The 18,514-nt window shown below is 33.3% G+C and overlaps 2 protein-coding genes across 2 annotated transcripts; both read right to left on the reverse strand.

Moving 5' to 3' along the window:
* Positions 1 to 884: 884 nt before the first annotated feature.
* LOC111399730 (uncharacterized protein At5g02240-like) lies at positions 885 to 11,031 on the reverse strand. The gene is made up of 7 exons (XM_023027201.1): positions 10,745 to 11,031; positions 3,751 to 4,022; positions 3,631 to 3,667; positions 3,449 to 3,546; positions 2,904 to 2,965; positions 1,283 to 1,406; positions 885 to 1,158 (listed from the first exon to the last, which is right to left on the reverse strand). The coding sequence occupies exons 1-7, from the start codon at positions 10,947 to 10,949 to the stop codon at positions 1,039 to 1,041; spliced, it is 918 nt and encodes a 305-aa protein (XP_022882969.1). The 5' UTR covers positions 10,950 to 11,031; the 3' UTR covers positions 885 to 1,038.
* A 5,180-nt stretch (positions 11,032 to 16,211) lies between these two features.
* On the reverse strand, positions 16,212 to 18,463 carry LOC111399731. The gene is made up of 9 exons (XM_023027202.1): positions 18,300 to 18,463; positions 17,756 to 17,847; positions 17,606 to 17,671; positions 17,430 to 17,527; positions 17,318 to 17,355; positions 17,146 to 17,233; positions 16,711 to 17,040; positions 16,554 to 16,619; positions 16,212 to 16,471 (listed from the first exon to the last, which is right to left on the reverse strand). The coding sequence occupies exons 1-9, from the start codon at positions 18,446 to 18,448 to the stop codon at positions 16,322 to 16,324; spliced, it is 1,077 nt and encodes a 358-aa protein (XP_022882970.1). The 5' UTR covers positions 18,449 to 18,463; the 3' UTR covers positions 16,212 to 16,321.
* Between the last annotated feature and the right edge of the window lie 51 nt (positions 18,464 to 18,514).

An 18,514-nucleotide genomic window follows, 5' to 3' on the forward strand; every position in this document is an offset into this window, starting at 1 on the left:
TCACTGTAGCTGTAGGTCGGTGGGACCGACTTGCATTTAAAAAAAGAAAAAAAAATTGTGCGGACCCCGCCCTTGTGTCTGTCCTAGGCGACCTCTGTAATTGCCCCCCTGTACGTGAAGCATCTCCCTTGTATCATTGTACATCACATGTGATATTTGCCTGAAATGTGGATTTTAGATAAGAAGATTACAATTCTACTTATATACAATGATTATTCTTCAACTGTGAACTTTTCATATTTTTGCATTTTGGTGAAATTGGTATTTTGATAAAATTTCTGATTAATATAGAATTTTAAAGTCGACATGTATACATAATTTTGTTAATATAAACCACCCGGGACACAGATTCATGGGTATTACATGTGTTCGCATCGCACAAGTTTCTTGATCTTTGTTGTAATGGAGAGGATGAGGGCTACGGATTTTTGGGCATGATTTGGGGTGGGGGTTATATGTATTGTTTTGCAAGTCATATTTGATTGAGTGATTGTATCTTTTTCTTTGAATAGTGATAAGATTTCTTGACGCAATGACACGACATTCGATTATCAGACTGCTTAAAATACAATCAATTTTTATATCAAATCAGATTTTGTCGGCACTTATTATGTCAGAGCATCTGTCGACATCTTTCTGACAAAGTGACTTTGCCCTATATTCTGTTGTTATCTACTTTCAAGTTTGCTTTAAGATGTTTCATATTGAATTTTTAGATCTATATATTTACTTTTTCACTTCTTTGCAGATTATTTTTTCAAACTAGCCCAAACTACAAAAATAATTTGGTTTGTTTAATTTAGTTTAGAAATAAAATGGTTAGGTTAGTTTGAAATTTGTTCAAAACCGCTCAAACATAACCACATCGCCACTGTGACACCAAATTTAATTACAAAATCAAAATTTGGATATTATTGCTAAAAGCTTAAAGTTTGTTACAGCACATCAGCTGCATTCTCTTGGTCACAAAAATACTGTTAACTTAATCCCATGGAAGAAGGAATAGATGACTGTATAAATAACTTCAGCAATAATTAATCAAAAACGAGTAGTGATATGAGAAAATAGAGCCTTGAAATCCTTCGTCGGTGTGCCAGTTCCCTCAGGTTTTGAAGCCAGGTCGAACGCTTTAAATTTTGCCTCCTCGAAGTTTAGTGCCTGTTCATAAGATCGCGTTGTGAAGAAAATTTTCTAATGCAATACTGAGATTAAGCAACCTTACATGTAGAACTGTGATTTCTCTGTAAAAGTAAGTACAAACCTGGATAAATAAATACTTTACCTGAATGCAGACTTCTGCAACATCTGCTCTGGCAATTGTTCTAGTTTCAGTCTTAAGAAGTTCGTCATCTTTTCCAACAAGCAGTTCTCTTACACCACCTTCTTTGTCTTGCAAGCCACCGGCCCTATACCAATCAACAGATGAAAGTAATGACTGAATTACGAAATAAAACTGAAAAGTGGAACATGGGGAATCTTAAGGGAGTCTGAATTGAGCATAATCAAAGTATCAATATCTCATTGTAAAACCTCGAAAAATCGATCTTTTTTATTTTTAAGGATTTGATTTATTGGATTAAGAATTCAGGACCATAGTCAAAGAACAGAATATTTTAATATCATTATATCTTTGTCGCTTGTTTTCCTAAATAAACTCACAATTATATAGCAGCATTAGTTTAAAGGAAATTAAGGTCCTTTTGCCCTGAAAACACAAAGAAGTCCACTCAAATGAAGATCAGTCAGAACATTAGTTCTTGATAAAATAAAGTTGAGCAGCAGAAGAAAGATTCATATGTAGTACATGTGCAATAAAATCAAGACGTAAATTTGTCGTATGTTGATGCAGACTAGGATGATGCATAGTTGACAAATCACAACAATAAACTAATTTTTATTTTCAATAAATTCTGAGTTGATAAATCCTTTTGCCGCTTCGTTCATCCAGCGGATCATCCCAGATAGATCGTTTTAATTTTAGTTAACATTTCCTTTTTAACTTGTTCTAAGGATAGAATTGGTCTATCTAGTATAACATTATGATGGATAATGCTAAAGATAAGGTATTTTGGTAGATTAAGGCAAATAATATACACTGTCTATCTTTTTATCCACAACCTAAACCCACATCAATCTCTGTATTATCTTAAATGGTTGACGGTGCAAATGACTATCATTTGAATGAAAAATTAAAGAGTAATAAACACATTTATCCACTATAATACCATTTACCCAGTACGATGCATTATAATTTTATATTAAATTTCTTAAACGATCTAATATGGCGCACCAAATGTAGCCGACATATCCCAAAATGTAACCCCACACTCTCCTCAGTCTTTAATTGATTTCACCATCACTTTTGACTACAGTATGACCAGATAATGATCTTAATGTCCTTGTTTATGCTATTTCCATCTTATGCACATTTTGCATGTTGATGACCACCACTCACAACCACAAAGCACATCTAGTCCAGTAACAGTTCACTAGAACATGCTCTTTTACTTCATAAATGTGTTCCAAGAACCCTTCTACCACCTTTCCACTTTGTCCAACCTTACATTAATCTATGCATTACATTCTTAACAAAGTTGAAAAAAAAAAATTAAAAAAAAATTGATGCACATTACTGTAAATAAATCATATCCTTCTCGTTTAATTAATATTGGTTGCATACACCCATGAATAAGGATCCTAGCGTACTATTTCCTGCCTGTAATGATGGTTGAATCCAAGTTCCTGGGTATTGCTGCAGATTAACGGAAAACAAACTAATATTGAATCCTAAGTTTATACAGGGGTGAAATATACTCGTAACTACTTGCACCTAATATTTGCATACAAAAACATGAGCACGTTTATAATCTTTACTAGCTGTAGAAGTGAAAATATGGGCATACCTAATAATGGTGTATGGAATTCCTGAGTCAGCTAAATATTGTTCCGCCTTTCTCTTCCATACCTGTACTCCATATATCAGTTAGTTTTTTTTTTTTTTTTTTTTTTGTGAAAATGCATAGTGATGATGTAACAACTGGCCCTTAGACATTTTCTGCTCACTATTTTACACTGGAGTTTCCATTTCCATTTAAGATGTACCCATATGATGTTAAAAAGAAGTGCGTCTATGCAAATAAGAAAGGTTTTTCACCTTTCTTTTCCTTTCAGTTTTCAAATAAGAACACCGGAGAACCGTTTTCCCAGATTAATTAAATTAATTGATTTGCATGAGATGCAGTTCAAAAATTATCTATCACTATGTGCGTGTATAAACAACCACGAGAAGGGAGAAAAAATAAGAAATAAAAAATGCCAAAAGTAAAAAGTAAGTGGAACGATTGAAATGAAGGGATCAAAACGCAACCCCATGTCACAAGGGAAAGGAAGTGCATCAAAGTTGAGGGGGGAAAACATAAAAGGAAATATAGGCAAAAGATGGAAATACCAATATGTTTCCATTTCCCAAGCTATTTAGGGGATTGTTTAGATCTGTTCCTCCCATTGATCCAACCAATACAATGTGCTTCACTCCCGCAGCTTTGGCTGTTCATCACATAAGTTAGAGATTTTAATATAATGATCCGAAAGAGAAGTTATTAGAAACAGAATACTAATAAAAATTCTGACCAGCATCTATCTGATTCTTTTGCCCAATCCAGTCAACCTAGAAAAGAAAGCTAGAATAAGATAGTATCTCGTACAAAGAACCCCATATACAACAGATTCAATAACAGCCACAATAGATACCTGTTCAGGGTCCGCTCCATCTTCAAAATAGAATTCAGGCCTGCCACCTTTTGCTGGGTCAAACCCGGGTTTCATCTTTGGCACCGCACTTGTGAGAATTATGAGAGCATCAATACCTTGGATTGCTGGAGCAATGCTCTCTGCTGTCCTTATATCCCCAATGTAAACATCATCTAAACCGCCAATCTTTTCCTTGCTCTCCTGAGTTCTTACCAATCCTCTACCAGCATACTGGTCCGATCTCTCCTTCAGTTTCTTATAAACAATTTGGCCTGCAGTAATCGAACATTGTATAAGAATGTTGGTAGGATATTGGACATGCAATCTTGATTCTTGAACTACTGATCTTGTTTTCATTCCAAGTAACTGTAAATTTAATAAACTGATGTAACACTGAAGTTTTTCTACTATCTATTGAATTACAATAACTCCTAAGGTAACATATATGAGCATATATTGGGCATGATATAGATTCATATAATCACAACTTTGCATTGTTAGCCTCAGACTCAGTCACTCGAGTAAATTTAACTCTGGAATTGATAGGGCAGGCAATGCTTTCTGTTTGGATTGTGATGCCAAATCAATCATTGCGCTATGATGAAAAGGGCCTGGCCCAATAGCTGGTATTATATTTCCATTGCCCGATAATTCAATGGTAGAGGCCCATCTACCCAAGCCCAAACATGAGGCCACGTGTGCTACTCCGAGCCCTTGGATCACCCAGTTGATCTACGGTGATCTGTTCTTCAATATGGTGGTGCCCTAGTTGACTGAGCGTGATATTTTTCTGGGGACTCTTGAACTCTCTAGAACGAGTCCTTTTCTCTGCCTCTCATCTCCTTTGTCTTCTTCGTGTTTTTTCTTCCAAGTTCTCTGTGATTTGGAACTTGATTCATTCTGTGTGAACAATAAATCTTAGTGATTCCTTTTGAAAGGAGTTAGTGGAGTCAGTGAAGGGGGTTTTCTTTGTGGCTCGTTGAAGTAGCTGCGTCCGGGTTCTTTTTGTGGGGTTTGGGTTGATTCTTGGTGTCTCTACCATTGTACAGAAGGGTACAATGTTAATTTCTGAGCCCTGACAATTGATTGAACGATATAAAATTGGTTTGGTCTTGTTCTTGGTCGAATTTTTCTCTATGTGAGATCCGAAAATACTTTGTGTATTTCTTGAGTTCTATTATAACAGTGGTATCAGAGCCTTCAAGGCTTCCTTCGACCGTGATCTGGATGTGAAAAATTCATTTTCACAGTCAGATCCTTTTTTTTTCACATCTGACTCTTTTCGCTATTTTTTTTTAAAATCACTTCAGTACTTTATGTGTACTAACCATTGATCTATTGTTGAGTCCTTGTTTTCCCAAAACGCAGGTCCTATTTTTTTGCGAACCAACACTTGAGTAACCCATACTGTTCGTGAGGCTTGTTTCTTGGTCACTAGCTTGAGTGATCAATATTGAATGATCACTCCTCTGGTTTGCGACTATTTTTCCCTTTTTTAACATTTAATCCATTCTTCCTAGCCATAGATGTTTTACATAATTTTTGAATACTATTAGCCAATGAATTACTGAGTTGATATTTCTAAAACGTACGTATTGTGATTACTGTAAATTGGTGAATTACTAAGTTCTTATTTCTGAAAGTATTACATACGTTTATTGATTTAATCTGATACTCATATAATCCTTTTCCTGCTTCCTGTTCTGATGACCTAAATTGTGCCTTGACCTAAGGACATGATCCTTACGGAATCTTGGTGAATTTGGGCATTTGGAACTTGAAGTTTGTTGCATTGAATACATTGTCATTTCTTGTTATTTTGAACACTACATGTGTTAATGTTTTCTTGATTCTTGAAGCTTCTTGGTACATAATAACCTTTGTGATCTTGTGTATTATCACATTTTATTCTGCACCACCTCTTTTCTGTTGAACGTTGAACTTCAAATAATTTTCTTGTGTTGGTTAAACATTCCAAAATGACAACAACTACGTTTGAACTTGGAGTTTTTAATGGAAAAGGGGATTTCCCCATTTGGCAACAAAAAATGAAAGGAGTCCTTGTTCAACAGAAAGTTGCAAAAGCCATTACTTGTGATTTTCCTGATACTATAACTGATGCACAAAAAATTGAGTGTGATGAACTTGCCTATACCTCTATTATATTGCATATATCTGATCAAGTTCTAAGAAAAGTTGGGAAACATGATAGTGCTAGAGATTTGTGGAAAAAACTAGAAGAACTTTATTTAGTTAAGTCCCTACTTAATAAATTGTTCCTCTTAGCAAGGTTTTTTAGTTTTAAGATTGACATGACTAAAGACTTAGAAGATAACTTTGACATTTTTAATAAATTGGTTCAATATATTACCAATGCAGGAGACAAAGTCTCTAATGAATACAAGGCTATGATTCTTCTAAATTAATTACCTGAAATGTATAACGATGTCAAAAGTGCCATTAAATATGGCAGGGATTCTTTGACTCCTAAAGTTGTTATTAACTCTTTAAGGAGCAAAGATCTGGAACTTAAAATCGAGAAGCGTGGAAGAGAATCTGAGAGTTTATTTGTTATAGGGAGGTCACTTAATAGGCAAAACCATAGTCAGGATAATCAGAGTTATCAAGGAAATAATAATAACAAGAAGAAAGGGAGAGGAAGACCTAGGTCAAAGTCTAGGACCGGGACTGGGAATAGGAAATGTTATGGATGTGGGAAATCAGGTCACTTTATTAAGGATTGTTTTAAGAAAAAGAATGAACAGAGGGATAAGAAAGTAGATGAGGGAAATGTAGTTGAATCCCTAGATGATAAAACTGTGGATGTTTATGTTGTTACTGAACCTGTTACTGATCAGCATATTGTAAATTTTTCTGAAAATATAGACCAGAATCAAGAATGGATTCTTGACTCTAGTTGCACTTTCCATATGACTTCTAAAAGGTCTTGTTTAGAAAATTTTAAAGAAATGAATGGAGGTGAGATAGTAATGGGTAATAATGCAACCTGTAAAGTTTTAGGAATTGGCAATGTGACTTTAAAATTTGAAAATGGATACATCTTTACCCTAGAGAGAGTAAAGTATGTTCCTGACTTAAATAGAAATTTAATTTTTATGGGTGATCTAGATGACATTGGTCTCCAAGCTAAACTTGGAAATGGTTTGTTAAAAGTCTTTAAAGGCTCTCTTGTAATATTCAAGGGTGCCAAAAGAAATGGTATATATGTCACTAGAGTTGAAATAGTTTCAAGTCATACTGCTGAGTCCTTAACTACTGGAGTTGATGCCACCTTAAAATGGCACAACAGGCTGGCACATGTTAGTGAAAGAGGTCTGCATATTTTGAATAAAATGGGTGTTTTTGGAAAAGATAATTTTTCAAAAATTCCTTTTTGTGATTACTGTATACTTGGTAAACAACATAGGCTTCACTTTAATACGGGAAAGCATGAAACTACTTCTGTTCTGGAGTATGTACATGCTAATTTGTGGGGACCCTCATCTACTATTACCCAAGGAGAAAACAAATATTTTCTGTCCTTGATTGATGATTTTTCAAGAAAAGTTTGGATTTTTCTGTTAAAACAAAAATCAGATACTTCTGAAAAATTTAAAATTTGGAAAACCTTGATTGAAAATCAAACTAGGAAGAAAATCAAGGTATTAAGAAGTGATAACGGTCTAGAATTTTGTAATGTTGTTTTTGATCAATTATGTAAGGATAGTGGAATCCTTAGGCATAAAACAGTTCCTTATACCCCTCAGCAAAATGGAGTTGCTGAGAGGATGAATAGGACTATTCTAGACAAAGTAAGATGCATGATGATCAGTTCTGGAGTTCCTAAAGTACTGTGGGGTGAAGCTGCTATGACTGCAGTTTATATCATAAATAGAACCCCAAGTGGTGCCATAGATGGCAGAACACCCGAGGAGGTATGGACTGGAAAAATACCAGATTATAGTCACTTGAAGACCTTTGGTTGTGCAGCCTTTTCCCATCAAAATAGTGGTAAACTTGAACCTAGATCCCAAAAATGTGTTTTTATGGGATACCCTGAAGGAGTTAAAGGGTATAGGTTGTGGGATAGGAGTGTGAAGGGGTTTAGAATGATCACAAGTAGGAATGTGACCTTCAATGAGTGTGATATGCCCTGCATGACTAATAAACATCAGATTAGTGCTTCTAGTATTGAGGAAGAAGAGATGACTAGGCTGCAGGTGGAGCCTTTGTCACCTCTGAACATACTGATAATGTTCAGGAAGAGACCGGTGAAGTTTTTAATGAAAATATAGAAGGTGAAGTTGATGTTCAAGAAGTTGGTGAAGAAGAAAATTCATTAGATGGTTACCAGTTAGCTAGGGATAGGGTTAGAAGAGAAATAAGGGAACCCATTAGAATGAGAGACTACCTATCTCTAGCTTTACTGACTTATCAAGATCTGGCCTTTAAGGAACCAAAAACATATGAGAAGGCTATGAGTTGTCAGTCTTCAAAAGACTGGCAATTGACTATGGAAGAGGAAATGAACTCTTTAAGGAAAAATGAAACCTGGATTTTGGTTCCTAAACCTAAAGATAAATCCTTAGTTGATTGTAAATGGATCTATACAATTAAGGAAGGAAATACAGCAAATCAGCCCCTAAGATTTAAGGCCAGATTAGTGGCAAAAGGGTTTACTCAAAAATCCGGTATTGATTATAATGAAATTTTCTCACCTGTAGTGAGATATACTACCATACGTGTTATGCTTGCATTAGTTGCTCATTATGATCTTGAACTTGAACAAATGGACGTAAAAACTGCCTTTTTGCATGGAGACTTGGATGAAATTATCTATATGAGACGACCACCTGGATATGTAGATAATAAGAAACCTGAGCATGTGTGCTTGTTAAAGAGATCATTGTATGGACTTAAACAATCACCTAGACAATGGTATAAACACTTGGATAATTTTGTGTCTTCTGTAGGTTTTCTTAGAAGCTCTTTTGATCATTGTCTATATTTGAAAAAAGATAAATCTGAATCTGTGATTGTTTACCTACTTCTTTATGTGGATGATATGTTGTTAATTGGACAGCATCTTAGTGATATTAATGATATTAGGAGATCTTTATGCTCTGAATTTGAAATTAAAGACTTCGGACATGCTAGAAGAATTTTAGGTATGGATATTAAGAGAAATAGATCCAAAAAGTTTTTTTTCTATCACAATCTACCTATGTTGAAAAAGTCATATCTAAATTTTCCATGCATAAATAAAAAACTGTCACTTTACCACTTGCAAGTCATTTTAAATTAAGTAAAGATCAGTGTCCAATTGATGAATTTGATGTGAAATCCATGCAAAAAGTCCCCTATGCTAATGTTGTGGGGTCTGTAATGTACACTATGGTGTGTACCAGACCTAATGTAGCTCATGCGATTAGTGCCCTAAGTAGATTTATGGCCAATCCTGGCCATCAACATTGGACAGCCTTAAAATGGTTACTCAGGTATCTAAAAGGAACATCTAACTCAGGTTTATGTTTTAATCCTAGTAAAGAAGATGTTATATTAAAGAGGTTTGTAGATTCAGATTATGCTGGGGACAGAGACAATAGAAAATCAACAACATCTTACATATTTATTTTGTGTGGCACTTGTGTGAGTTGGAAATCACAATTACAGCCTATTGTTGCACTTTCAACCACTGAAGCAGAATATGTGGCTGCTACTGAAACCATAAAAGAAGCACTATAGCTCAAAGGTTTGTTATGTGAAATTAATGTTCTGTCAAAACCTGTTGTAGTTTACTCAGATAGTCAAAGTGCAATTCATCTATGTAAAAATCCTGTATTTCATGAAAGGACCAAGCATATAGATGTTAGAATGTATTTTATAAGAGACATAATTCATAAAGAATCTGTTGTACTTGAAAAGATCCCAACTGAATTTAATCCTGCTGATATGGGAACCAAGGTACTGCCTCTTAACAAGTTTAGGTCCTGTTTGAAAATGCTGAAAATTGATACTGGGTAACCTTTGTTGTAATGCAAGTACTCTAAACCTCTTGGTGCAATAATCTGTGGAACTTAAAGAAGAAAATGAATTTGTTTCATATCCCTGTAGTGTGCCTACTGGTTATTGGCATCAAGGTGGAGATTGTTTGAATTGTGATGTCAAATCAATCATTGGGCCATAATGAAAAGGGCCTGGCCAAATAGCTGGTATTATATTTCCATTGCCCGATAATTCAATGGTAGAGGCCCATCTACCCGAGCCCAAACATGCGGCCACATGTGCTGCTCCGAGCCCTTGGATCACCCAGTTGATCTACCGTGATCTGTTTTTCAATATAAGGGACCTTTTGGCGGTGCCCTAGTTGACTGACCGTGATATTTTTCTGGTGACTCTTGAACTCTCTAGAATGAGTCATTTTCTCTGCTCTCATCTCCTTCGTCTTCTTTGTGTTTTTTCTTCCAAGTTCTATGTGATTTGGAACTTGATTCATTCTGTGTGAACAGTAAATCTTAGTAATTCCTTTTGAAAGGAGTTAGTGGAGTCAGTGAAGGAGGTTTTCTTTGTGGCTCGTCGAAGTAGCTCTGTTCGGGTTCCTTTTGTGTGGTTTGGGTTGATTCTTGGTGTCTCCACCATTGTAAAGAAGGGCACAATGTTAATTTCTGAGCCCTGACAATTGATTGAACAATATACAGTTGGTTTGGTCTTGTTCTTAGTCGAATTTTTCTCTACGTGAGATCTGAAAATACTTTGTGTATTTCTTGAGTTCTATTATAACACTTTCAATAACACAGCCAACAAAGACTAATGTAAAATGTTGATTGCAAATTACAATCTCTTTACCTACCCTTGTTGATAAAATAAAACATTAATATTCCAAATATACCGAAAAAAAACCAAACATCCAAAAAGAAACAATTCAACCATGGAGTTCCTCAAATATATACATAATTCACTACGAAATAGATGGAGAACTTATAAAGGTTTTTACCAGTTCTTCCACCAGCTCCTGTAACAAGAACAGTGCTTTTGTTTAAATCAGCCATCGCCACCACAGAAAATCTCCTCAAATTCTTGGCTTTTAAAGAGGAAATGGCGGATAATTCTGGAAGTCGAGTGCGACTACTGGAGTATACACATTTATGGGTGGCAATTGAAATTGGATTGGGGAAAGGGACACGTGTCACGGCAGCCATTGTTATGCGGAAATTAGTATTCCATTCGTTGGAGTAAATTTTGCGAAGCTGCTAATGAAGATTCTAGATATCCGGAAACTAATATTCCATTTGTTTGGGCTCTGTATTTGCTTATCCTTTTGTCAGATGCCTCCAACCAATCACTTTAATATGTTTTGATTGTCGGAATCTGTGGTAATTGGACCTTATGTTTGTGGACGGCCCATGAAGAAATATATTGGGCTCTCAAATGGATTTAAACCACGGGCTGTGTCCTAAAATATTGAGAATTTATGTAGTTGTGACTTAAAAATCAAGATGAGGACTTTTAAAAAACTAAGGAATTGATTAATGCACTTAAATCAAATCAAAGTTTTAATAGTCGTATTAATCATGCCTACCAAAAGTTAAAACATTTGAAAATCAACAAAATCATTCCAAAGACGCTGTATTCCCTCATTCTGATATTTTCCATTTTTTAAAAATTTTATTATTAAAATATTTTCGTTTAATACGCTATTTTACGCTACGATTATCTATTTTAAGCAGTTTAAAATCTGTTAGAAAGCTTGAAATGTGACCATGATAAATATGTTATGGACGAAGTTTAAATGTCAAAAATTATCACAAATGAATTATGGAATGCAAAGTAAACAATAATTACTAACACCATTTCTTGTCGCCTTTTTGAATAGTTATTTTGAACTCGTCGTTTATCGATTTAAATTTCAAAGATATATTTGAAAGTTTATCGTGAATTATTCAAAACGATAACAAAAATCTCGCCCAACGAGTGAAGAAAATAGCTCGTAAATAAGCCAAAGAACGTAATGTCAATTTGAATTCATATGTAATAATATAAAACAGAGCTTGAATTCGTATGTTCAATTTTCAAAATAAAAGCTTGTTTTCAAATGTATTAAAATAAAACAGGGCTTGAATTCGTATATTTAAAATTTCAAAAATACAGACATAGTTATTAAGTTAATTGTTCAAATGAGATACTGTGACTTTTTTTTTTTTTTTTAAATGGCTTTTTCAAAATGCACACATATGTACCTAGTTAATTCTTGCGGCATTTTGACTAGTTATTTTGAACCCGTCGTTTATCAATTTTTAAATTCGAAAGATATATTTCAAAGTTTATTGTGAATGCTTCAAAACGTTAACAAAAATCTCACCTGACGAGTGAAGAAAATAGCTCATAAATAAGCCAAAAACATAACATTAATTTTGAATTCATATGTATTAGCATAAAACAGGGCTTGAATTTATATGTTCAATTTCCAAAATAAAGCTTATTTTTATATGTATTAAAATAAAACAAAGCTCGTATATATATATATATATATATATATATATATATATATATATATTACCAGAAAATAGGGTTTGAATTAGTATGTTCAAAATTCCAAAAATACACACGTATGTATCTAGTTAATTGCTCCAATGATATAGTGTGACTGCTTTTGAGAATGTCAAATTTTTAATATTCTCTTTAAGCAAACACCTTGTATGCATCAATGTATTGATTCAAAGTTTTCTTTTTCACATGTATTACAAGAAAAAATAGGGTTTGAATTTGTGTGTTTAAATTTTCAAAAATGCACATATATGCATCTAGTTAATTGCTTTAATGATATAGCGCGACTTTTTTTTTTTTTTTTTTTTAAAAAAAAAAGAAAAAATGTTATTTTTAAAAAAAAAAAAAAAAAAAAAAAAAAAGTGACACAATTTACGTTCTTCTTGAGTAAACACCTTACATACATCAATGTAATTGGTTCAAAATTTCTTTTTCATATGTATCAACAGAAAATAGGGCTTGAATTGGTATGTTCAGATTTTCAAAAATGCACACGTATGCATCTAGTTAATTGTTTCAATGATATAATGTGACTTTTTTTGAGAAAAGTAACATAATATCATTTTTTCACATTCTTCTTAGAGCAAACACATTTGCATGTACCAATGTAATTGATTCAAAATTTTATTTTTAATATGTATTACTAGAAAACATGGCTTGAATTGGTATGCTCAAATTTTCAAAGATACACACGTACGCATCTAAGTAAAGCTCCAATAATACAGTGTGACTTTTAAAGTGAAAGAATATCATTTTTTTCACATTCTCTTTTTGTCAAATGCCTTGCATGCATCATTTTAAGTGATTAAAAGCTAATTTTTCATATATATTACAAGAAAACATGGCTTAAATTGATATGTTTAAATTTTAAAAAATGTACATGTATGCATCTAGGAAACTGCTATAGTGTGATTTTTAGTTTTTTTTTTTGAAGAAAAGTGACTGTCACTTTGGAGAAAAGTAACAGAATTCACATTCTCCTTGAACAAACATGTTGTATGCATCAATATAATTGATTCAAAGGTTTCTTTTTCATATGTACTATCATAAAATAGAGCTTGAAATAGTATGTTCAGATTTTCAAAAATGCACACTTATACATCTAGATAATTGCTCCAATGATATAGTGTAACTTTTTTCTTCTTCTTCTTCTTCTTCTTCTTCTTCTTCTTCTTCTTCTTCTTCTTCTTCTTTTTTAAAGGATAAATGTCACTTTTCCTTATTCTTCTTTTGTTAAACACCTTGCATTATCATTTTAATTGATTCAAAGCTAATTTTTCATATGTTCTGACACAATTCATTTCCTCTCAAGTTCAACAATGTTGTTTTGAAACATGTTTTCAATCACAATAAAAAAATCATCAAAAAGAAACTTAATGAAAGTTAATTATTTACATTATAAGGTTTAAACTAAACATAATAATGAAATTCAAATAAAAGTGAGATATGTGCAATGAACTATGATGATTAGAATTTGCAAGTGAGAGATTATTTAGTGGGAAATTGATAATTACGGTTGTAATTCTAGTAATCTATGCAAAGAGAATACTAAACAATCTTAAAATAACAAAATTGGGGAATTAATTAATAAAGATTCAACACACATAAAAAAAATGTAATTTTATTTGTGTATTATAGGAAGGTTGTCTTAATCATTTTTCAGAGATTTCAATGTTGAATTAATCTTGATCTTTTTCCAAAACTTTGAATAATGGACGAATATGTGGAAGATTTCCTCTTTCCCTTTAGAATTTTCCCTTGATTTTTCTAGTTTGGAGGGTGGTTTTTAGTTTTAAACGTACCATTTAATTCAACTTTATCAGGTTTTTTCAAAACGGTCATAAAATACAGGGTATTTGTGTAAGTACCCCAATCAAGCTTACATCAGTTTTGGTTTTGCTAAAAATAAGATTTTTTAGTAAATTTTGATTAATAAAAGTTGTGAGTTCAGTTAAAAATATGATTAAAATTAATTTTCCAAATTTTTTTGATAAAAGTCAATAAATATTATGATTAAGAAGTTAATAAAATTGTAACCCGCTTAAAAATATGATTAAAACTAATTGTTGATTTAACTTAGATTTTTATTAATTTTTTTTAACTAATTCAAACTAGGGGCCAGATGTATAAATTATCGAGACTTAAAAGCTCTATCGCAATCTCTACGTAATACTAACACTTAAAAATTTATTCACGAATTTGTAAAAAGTAGTCGATGAGGAATTTCATTAGTAGTCTATTCAATTTCATGCTTAGCTCAGATATTGTATGGCTAAAGAATTTTGATTAAAAAAAAAAATAATAATAATAATAAATAAATAAGATTTAACCAGTGATTTTCTTGAAGTGAATGACATTCTAGTATTTTTAAGAGAATAGTGGGGGCTTTTCTACATTCTAGATAGGACTATATAAGTCGTTAAGGAATTATATATGATTCAAATGGTCAATCTCTCAGCAATTTGCGCAAACAGAACCCCCTATGTAAATTGGATTTGTCAAAAGATAACAACTCCTCCTTTGCAGCAGATACATTTCAAGAATTTCCTAGATATTTGAAGGCGTACGTTAAGATAAAAAGTAAAATGTGTGAACTCTTCGATAAACTATGACCTCTTTTGTTTATTAGTAGATTTTTAACTTTTAAGTCTTTTCTTTTAGTCAAGTGGAGCAATATTGTGCCACATTAAGCTTTTGAATGTAATCAAAATCGACTTCATGTTTGACCTCATGTGTTTTATCTTGTTTAGCACAACATATGGCCTTTTACATCTGGTTCGTCTTTGTGTCTATCAATTGAGTTGGACATTTTCGTGATATTTCGAGGTTTATATGTACTTGGTGCTGTTGTTATTCGATTTAAGATGATAAGCATGAGATTGCCTTGCTGATTAACTTTTATGACTAGATTATCTATAAGATTATTATTGTTCTTTATCAATTATTGAACTCCAATCATATTCAAAGTTGCCAGTCAACTTGGCTTCTCTACTTTAATTTTAGAAAATTTGTAGTGGAGGTCCCAACCCTTTAAAAAATATGTCGCCGAATTTCAAACTTTCTAATCTTGTAGCTATATCCCACTTTTAATAAATGTGTGTCGAAAGGACTATTTTCCCCTTTTTCCTCATATTTGATTCATTTTAATTAATTTTATTTTAACTTTTTTGAATGAAAAATTTGTGGAAGGACTATTTTGCTCTTATTAGAATTGGTCAAAAAAAGGTAAAATAATTTATTTTTGGTCAACTAACAATCTTTTATACCGAAACAGTCCAAATGTCATTTGATGCACATTTAGTAAAAGGTCTGTAACCTACCAGCATATTCTTGAAAAGTTTGGGACCTCTACTGCAAATTTCCATTTATTTAATTTTATCTTTCTAATAGACACCCTACTAATAATTGGGCATGCCAGCCAATAACCCCTCATACCTTAAACAAATGCAAAAAGATGTAATGATGTACCAAGAAAATGAGAAGTGCTCTCAATGATTGGATTTGAACGTGTCAAATGTAAATGCTTCTAACATAGATCGTGATCATCATGAGTAATACTTTAATCATAATTTTGATGTTGATCCGGTTATAGAATATGAAATTCTTCCCAATATTATGGCAAAAATGATACGATTGTATTCATATTAATCATAATGATGTGAAAGTTAGGATCATAAGAACCGTCTAATGACAATATTGATTCAATGATACACCAACAATCTTGGCCACTCCATATATTAAATTTAGGTTTAGGATATTACACGTCAAATTTTGTTTCTCTACGCTAAGAAATAATGTCGACATCTAATTATTGAACACCAGCGTAATCTGCAAGGGATTAGAGCCTCGTAATATGATTAAACTGATTGATTATGACCAGAGATGCAGGCTGCTTATAATAGTAAAACTTCAAGATATGTTTGAAGAAAAGTTTATATTTAATTGATGATAGAAACAGAACATGTACATCATTTGATGAAGGTGACAGAAATAAGGATATCTCCCATACTATGAATGGACATAGAACCTAAGCTGTAACAGATGTCTCGACTGCAACGCCCGAGTAATTAACTTCGGCAACCTTATCGGTTTCCCAAAGCTCTGGTAATGCTTCCTTCAGGTTATGGATGCTTTCAAATGCGTAATCTGCGCCTTTTATTCGCTGAGATTTCCCAACCTGCATGCAAATTTGAGCGAATTTTCAGTCTATAATACCATTTTGTGCAAGACTTGGCTTATGAATAGGCAATGCAACTTACAAGTACAGTATCTAGGCCTATGCGTTTTCCAGCCTGAATGTTTCGGACGCTATCCTCAAAGAACAACTGCGGAATAACATGTAGACGAGCTTGAGTTTATTCGAGTAGTTCAGAATTATCTTACACTGAAATGTGAAAAATAGAAAGTTAATCTTACTGTTCTGTGTGGATCAATGTTGGCAATTTTAAGAGCCTTTTCGATGGCAGATTCTGATGGTTTGCAGACAATTGGTGTCTTCGGCAATCCTGTTGATTCTGCATTAGGCTGAGAAAAATGTCCGATAATGTCGAAAATCTTACGGCTTGTGCTAAGGGGACGAGACAATTGTGTGGATCCCAGAAACTCGATATCATCCTCATCATCAGATACAGTGCCCTTGTGTGTAGGATTCAGAGTCTCAAAGCAAATGATCCCTTCAAAACAGTCTTCCAAACCGAGTTTTTGGAGAGCTTTGATGGCATGGACCTCATCAGCATTAGTGAAGATCTGTTCCTCAATGAACACAATGACATTAATATTTTGTAAGAATACATTCGTACACTTGTACTCTTCAGTATTAAAAAGGAAAAACCTCTGTGACAAAGGACTTACAACTTTCCGAATGGGCAAGCTCGACAAAAGGCTTCTGAGAACAGGGTCCGGTTTCAAATTTTCATAAGGTAATCTCCCATGGACGAAGCTGTAGAATTGGAAAATTCACAATTCAATAAAATGAAACGAAACTTAAAATAAGTAAACCAATCAAATTATGGGACTTTCTCACCTATGATATTCATCGTAGTCGAAATCATAGCCAATTGCCTGCATAGAAAATATCCTTTAATAAATGGTTCCTACAAAATCTTGTTGCTATTAACACAAGTACGAAGACTTACTCTAAGGCCTGCCATTGTAGTACCGTAATTCTTGTACAGTAGATTACACAAGTCATTGATTTTGCTCTCTTCTATGCCAAGCTTTTCGACCATGTAATCTGTAAAACAAATACACAACAAATCAGACACCACATAAACATAACATAAATTTATCGAACAATAGGAAACAATCATACCTTGAATGTTCTTAAGAACTGCTGTGGCCAGGCCAGCACTGAGGGGATAGAGAGTATCATCAAGATCTGAAAAAGCACAAATTCGGATTCAATTATATTTTCCCCAGATATTGAAACTTGAACTTAGTTGTGAATTCGAAAGACACTAACCAAACAGAAGACAATCATATTTTGATCTCTGAACCTGCCCATATGGGCCATATCGATGATGCTCGTATTCCATCTTGATCTTCAGTAGGTAACTGAAATATGTAAAATCCAGATTTAGACTCTATCTACAAGTTGCCATTGCAAGTAATCCTGCATAATTCCTTGAAAAAAAAATCTATATAGATGGACAAATTGGCAATTTCATAATCACTTCTGTATTTTGAGACAAATATCGAGAAAATTAAACTTCCCGAAAATAAAAGAACCAAATTCATGAAACGAGAACCATTCACGAATTCGAAATCCAAGAAACTATCACTTTCTCCAACATTAATTTGTGAAAAAAAATGGAAATAATAAAAACAAAAACCAAAGTTTCTCAAACCCATAAACAAAAAGTAGTTTAGCTTTCAAATTTAAATGCATTACTTCTTTAAACCCATTAATCAATCACCTAAAACGAACATATTATACATACGTAGCAGTGCTTCAAACACCAAGTAAAGAGAAAAATACAGAAATCAAACCCAAGATTATAACATACCGGAATTCGAATGAGGATAGACAGAGCAGAGAACCAAGGGAACGTGGAAAGAGAAAGAGAAAGAGAAAGAGAGAAACTGCAGACTGCAATTTCTCTATACAGTGATCTAAGAATGCAAAGAGAGGAGGAGGAGAAATGGAGGCATCCATCGAGTTTAAATAGACGAACGTTTTTCATTTTTTTCTTTTTTCAATTTTTTGAAAAGAATAAAAAAA

Source organism: Olea europaea, chromosome 9, assembly GCF_002742605.1.
Source record: "Olea europaea var. sylvestris chromosome 9, O_europaea_v1, whole genome shotgun sequence".
Lineage (NCBI taxonomy): Eukaryota > Viridiplantae > Streptophyta > Magnoliopsida > Lamiales > Oleaceae > Olea > Olea europaea.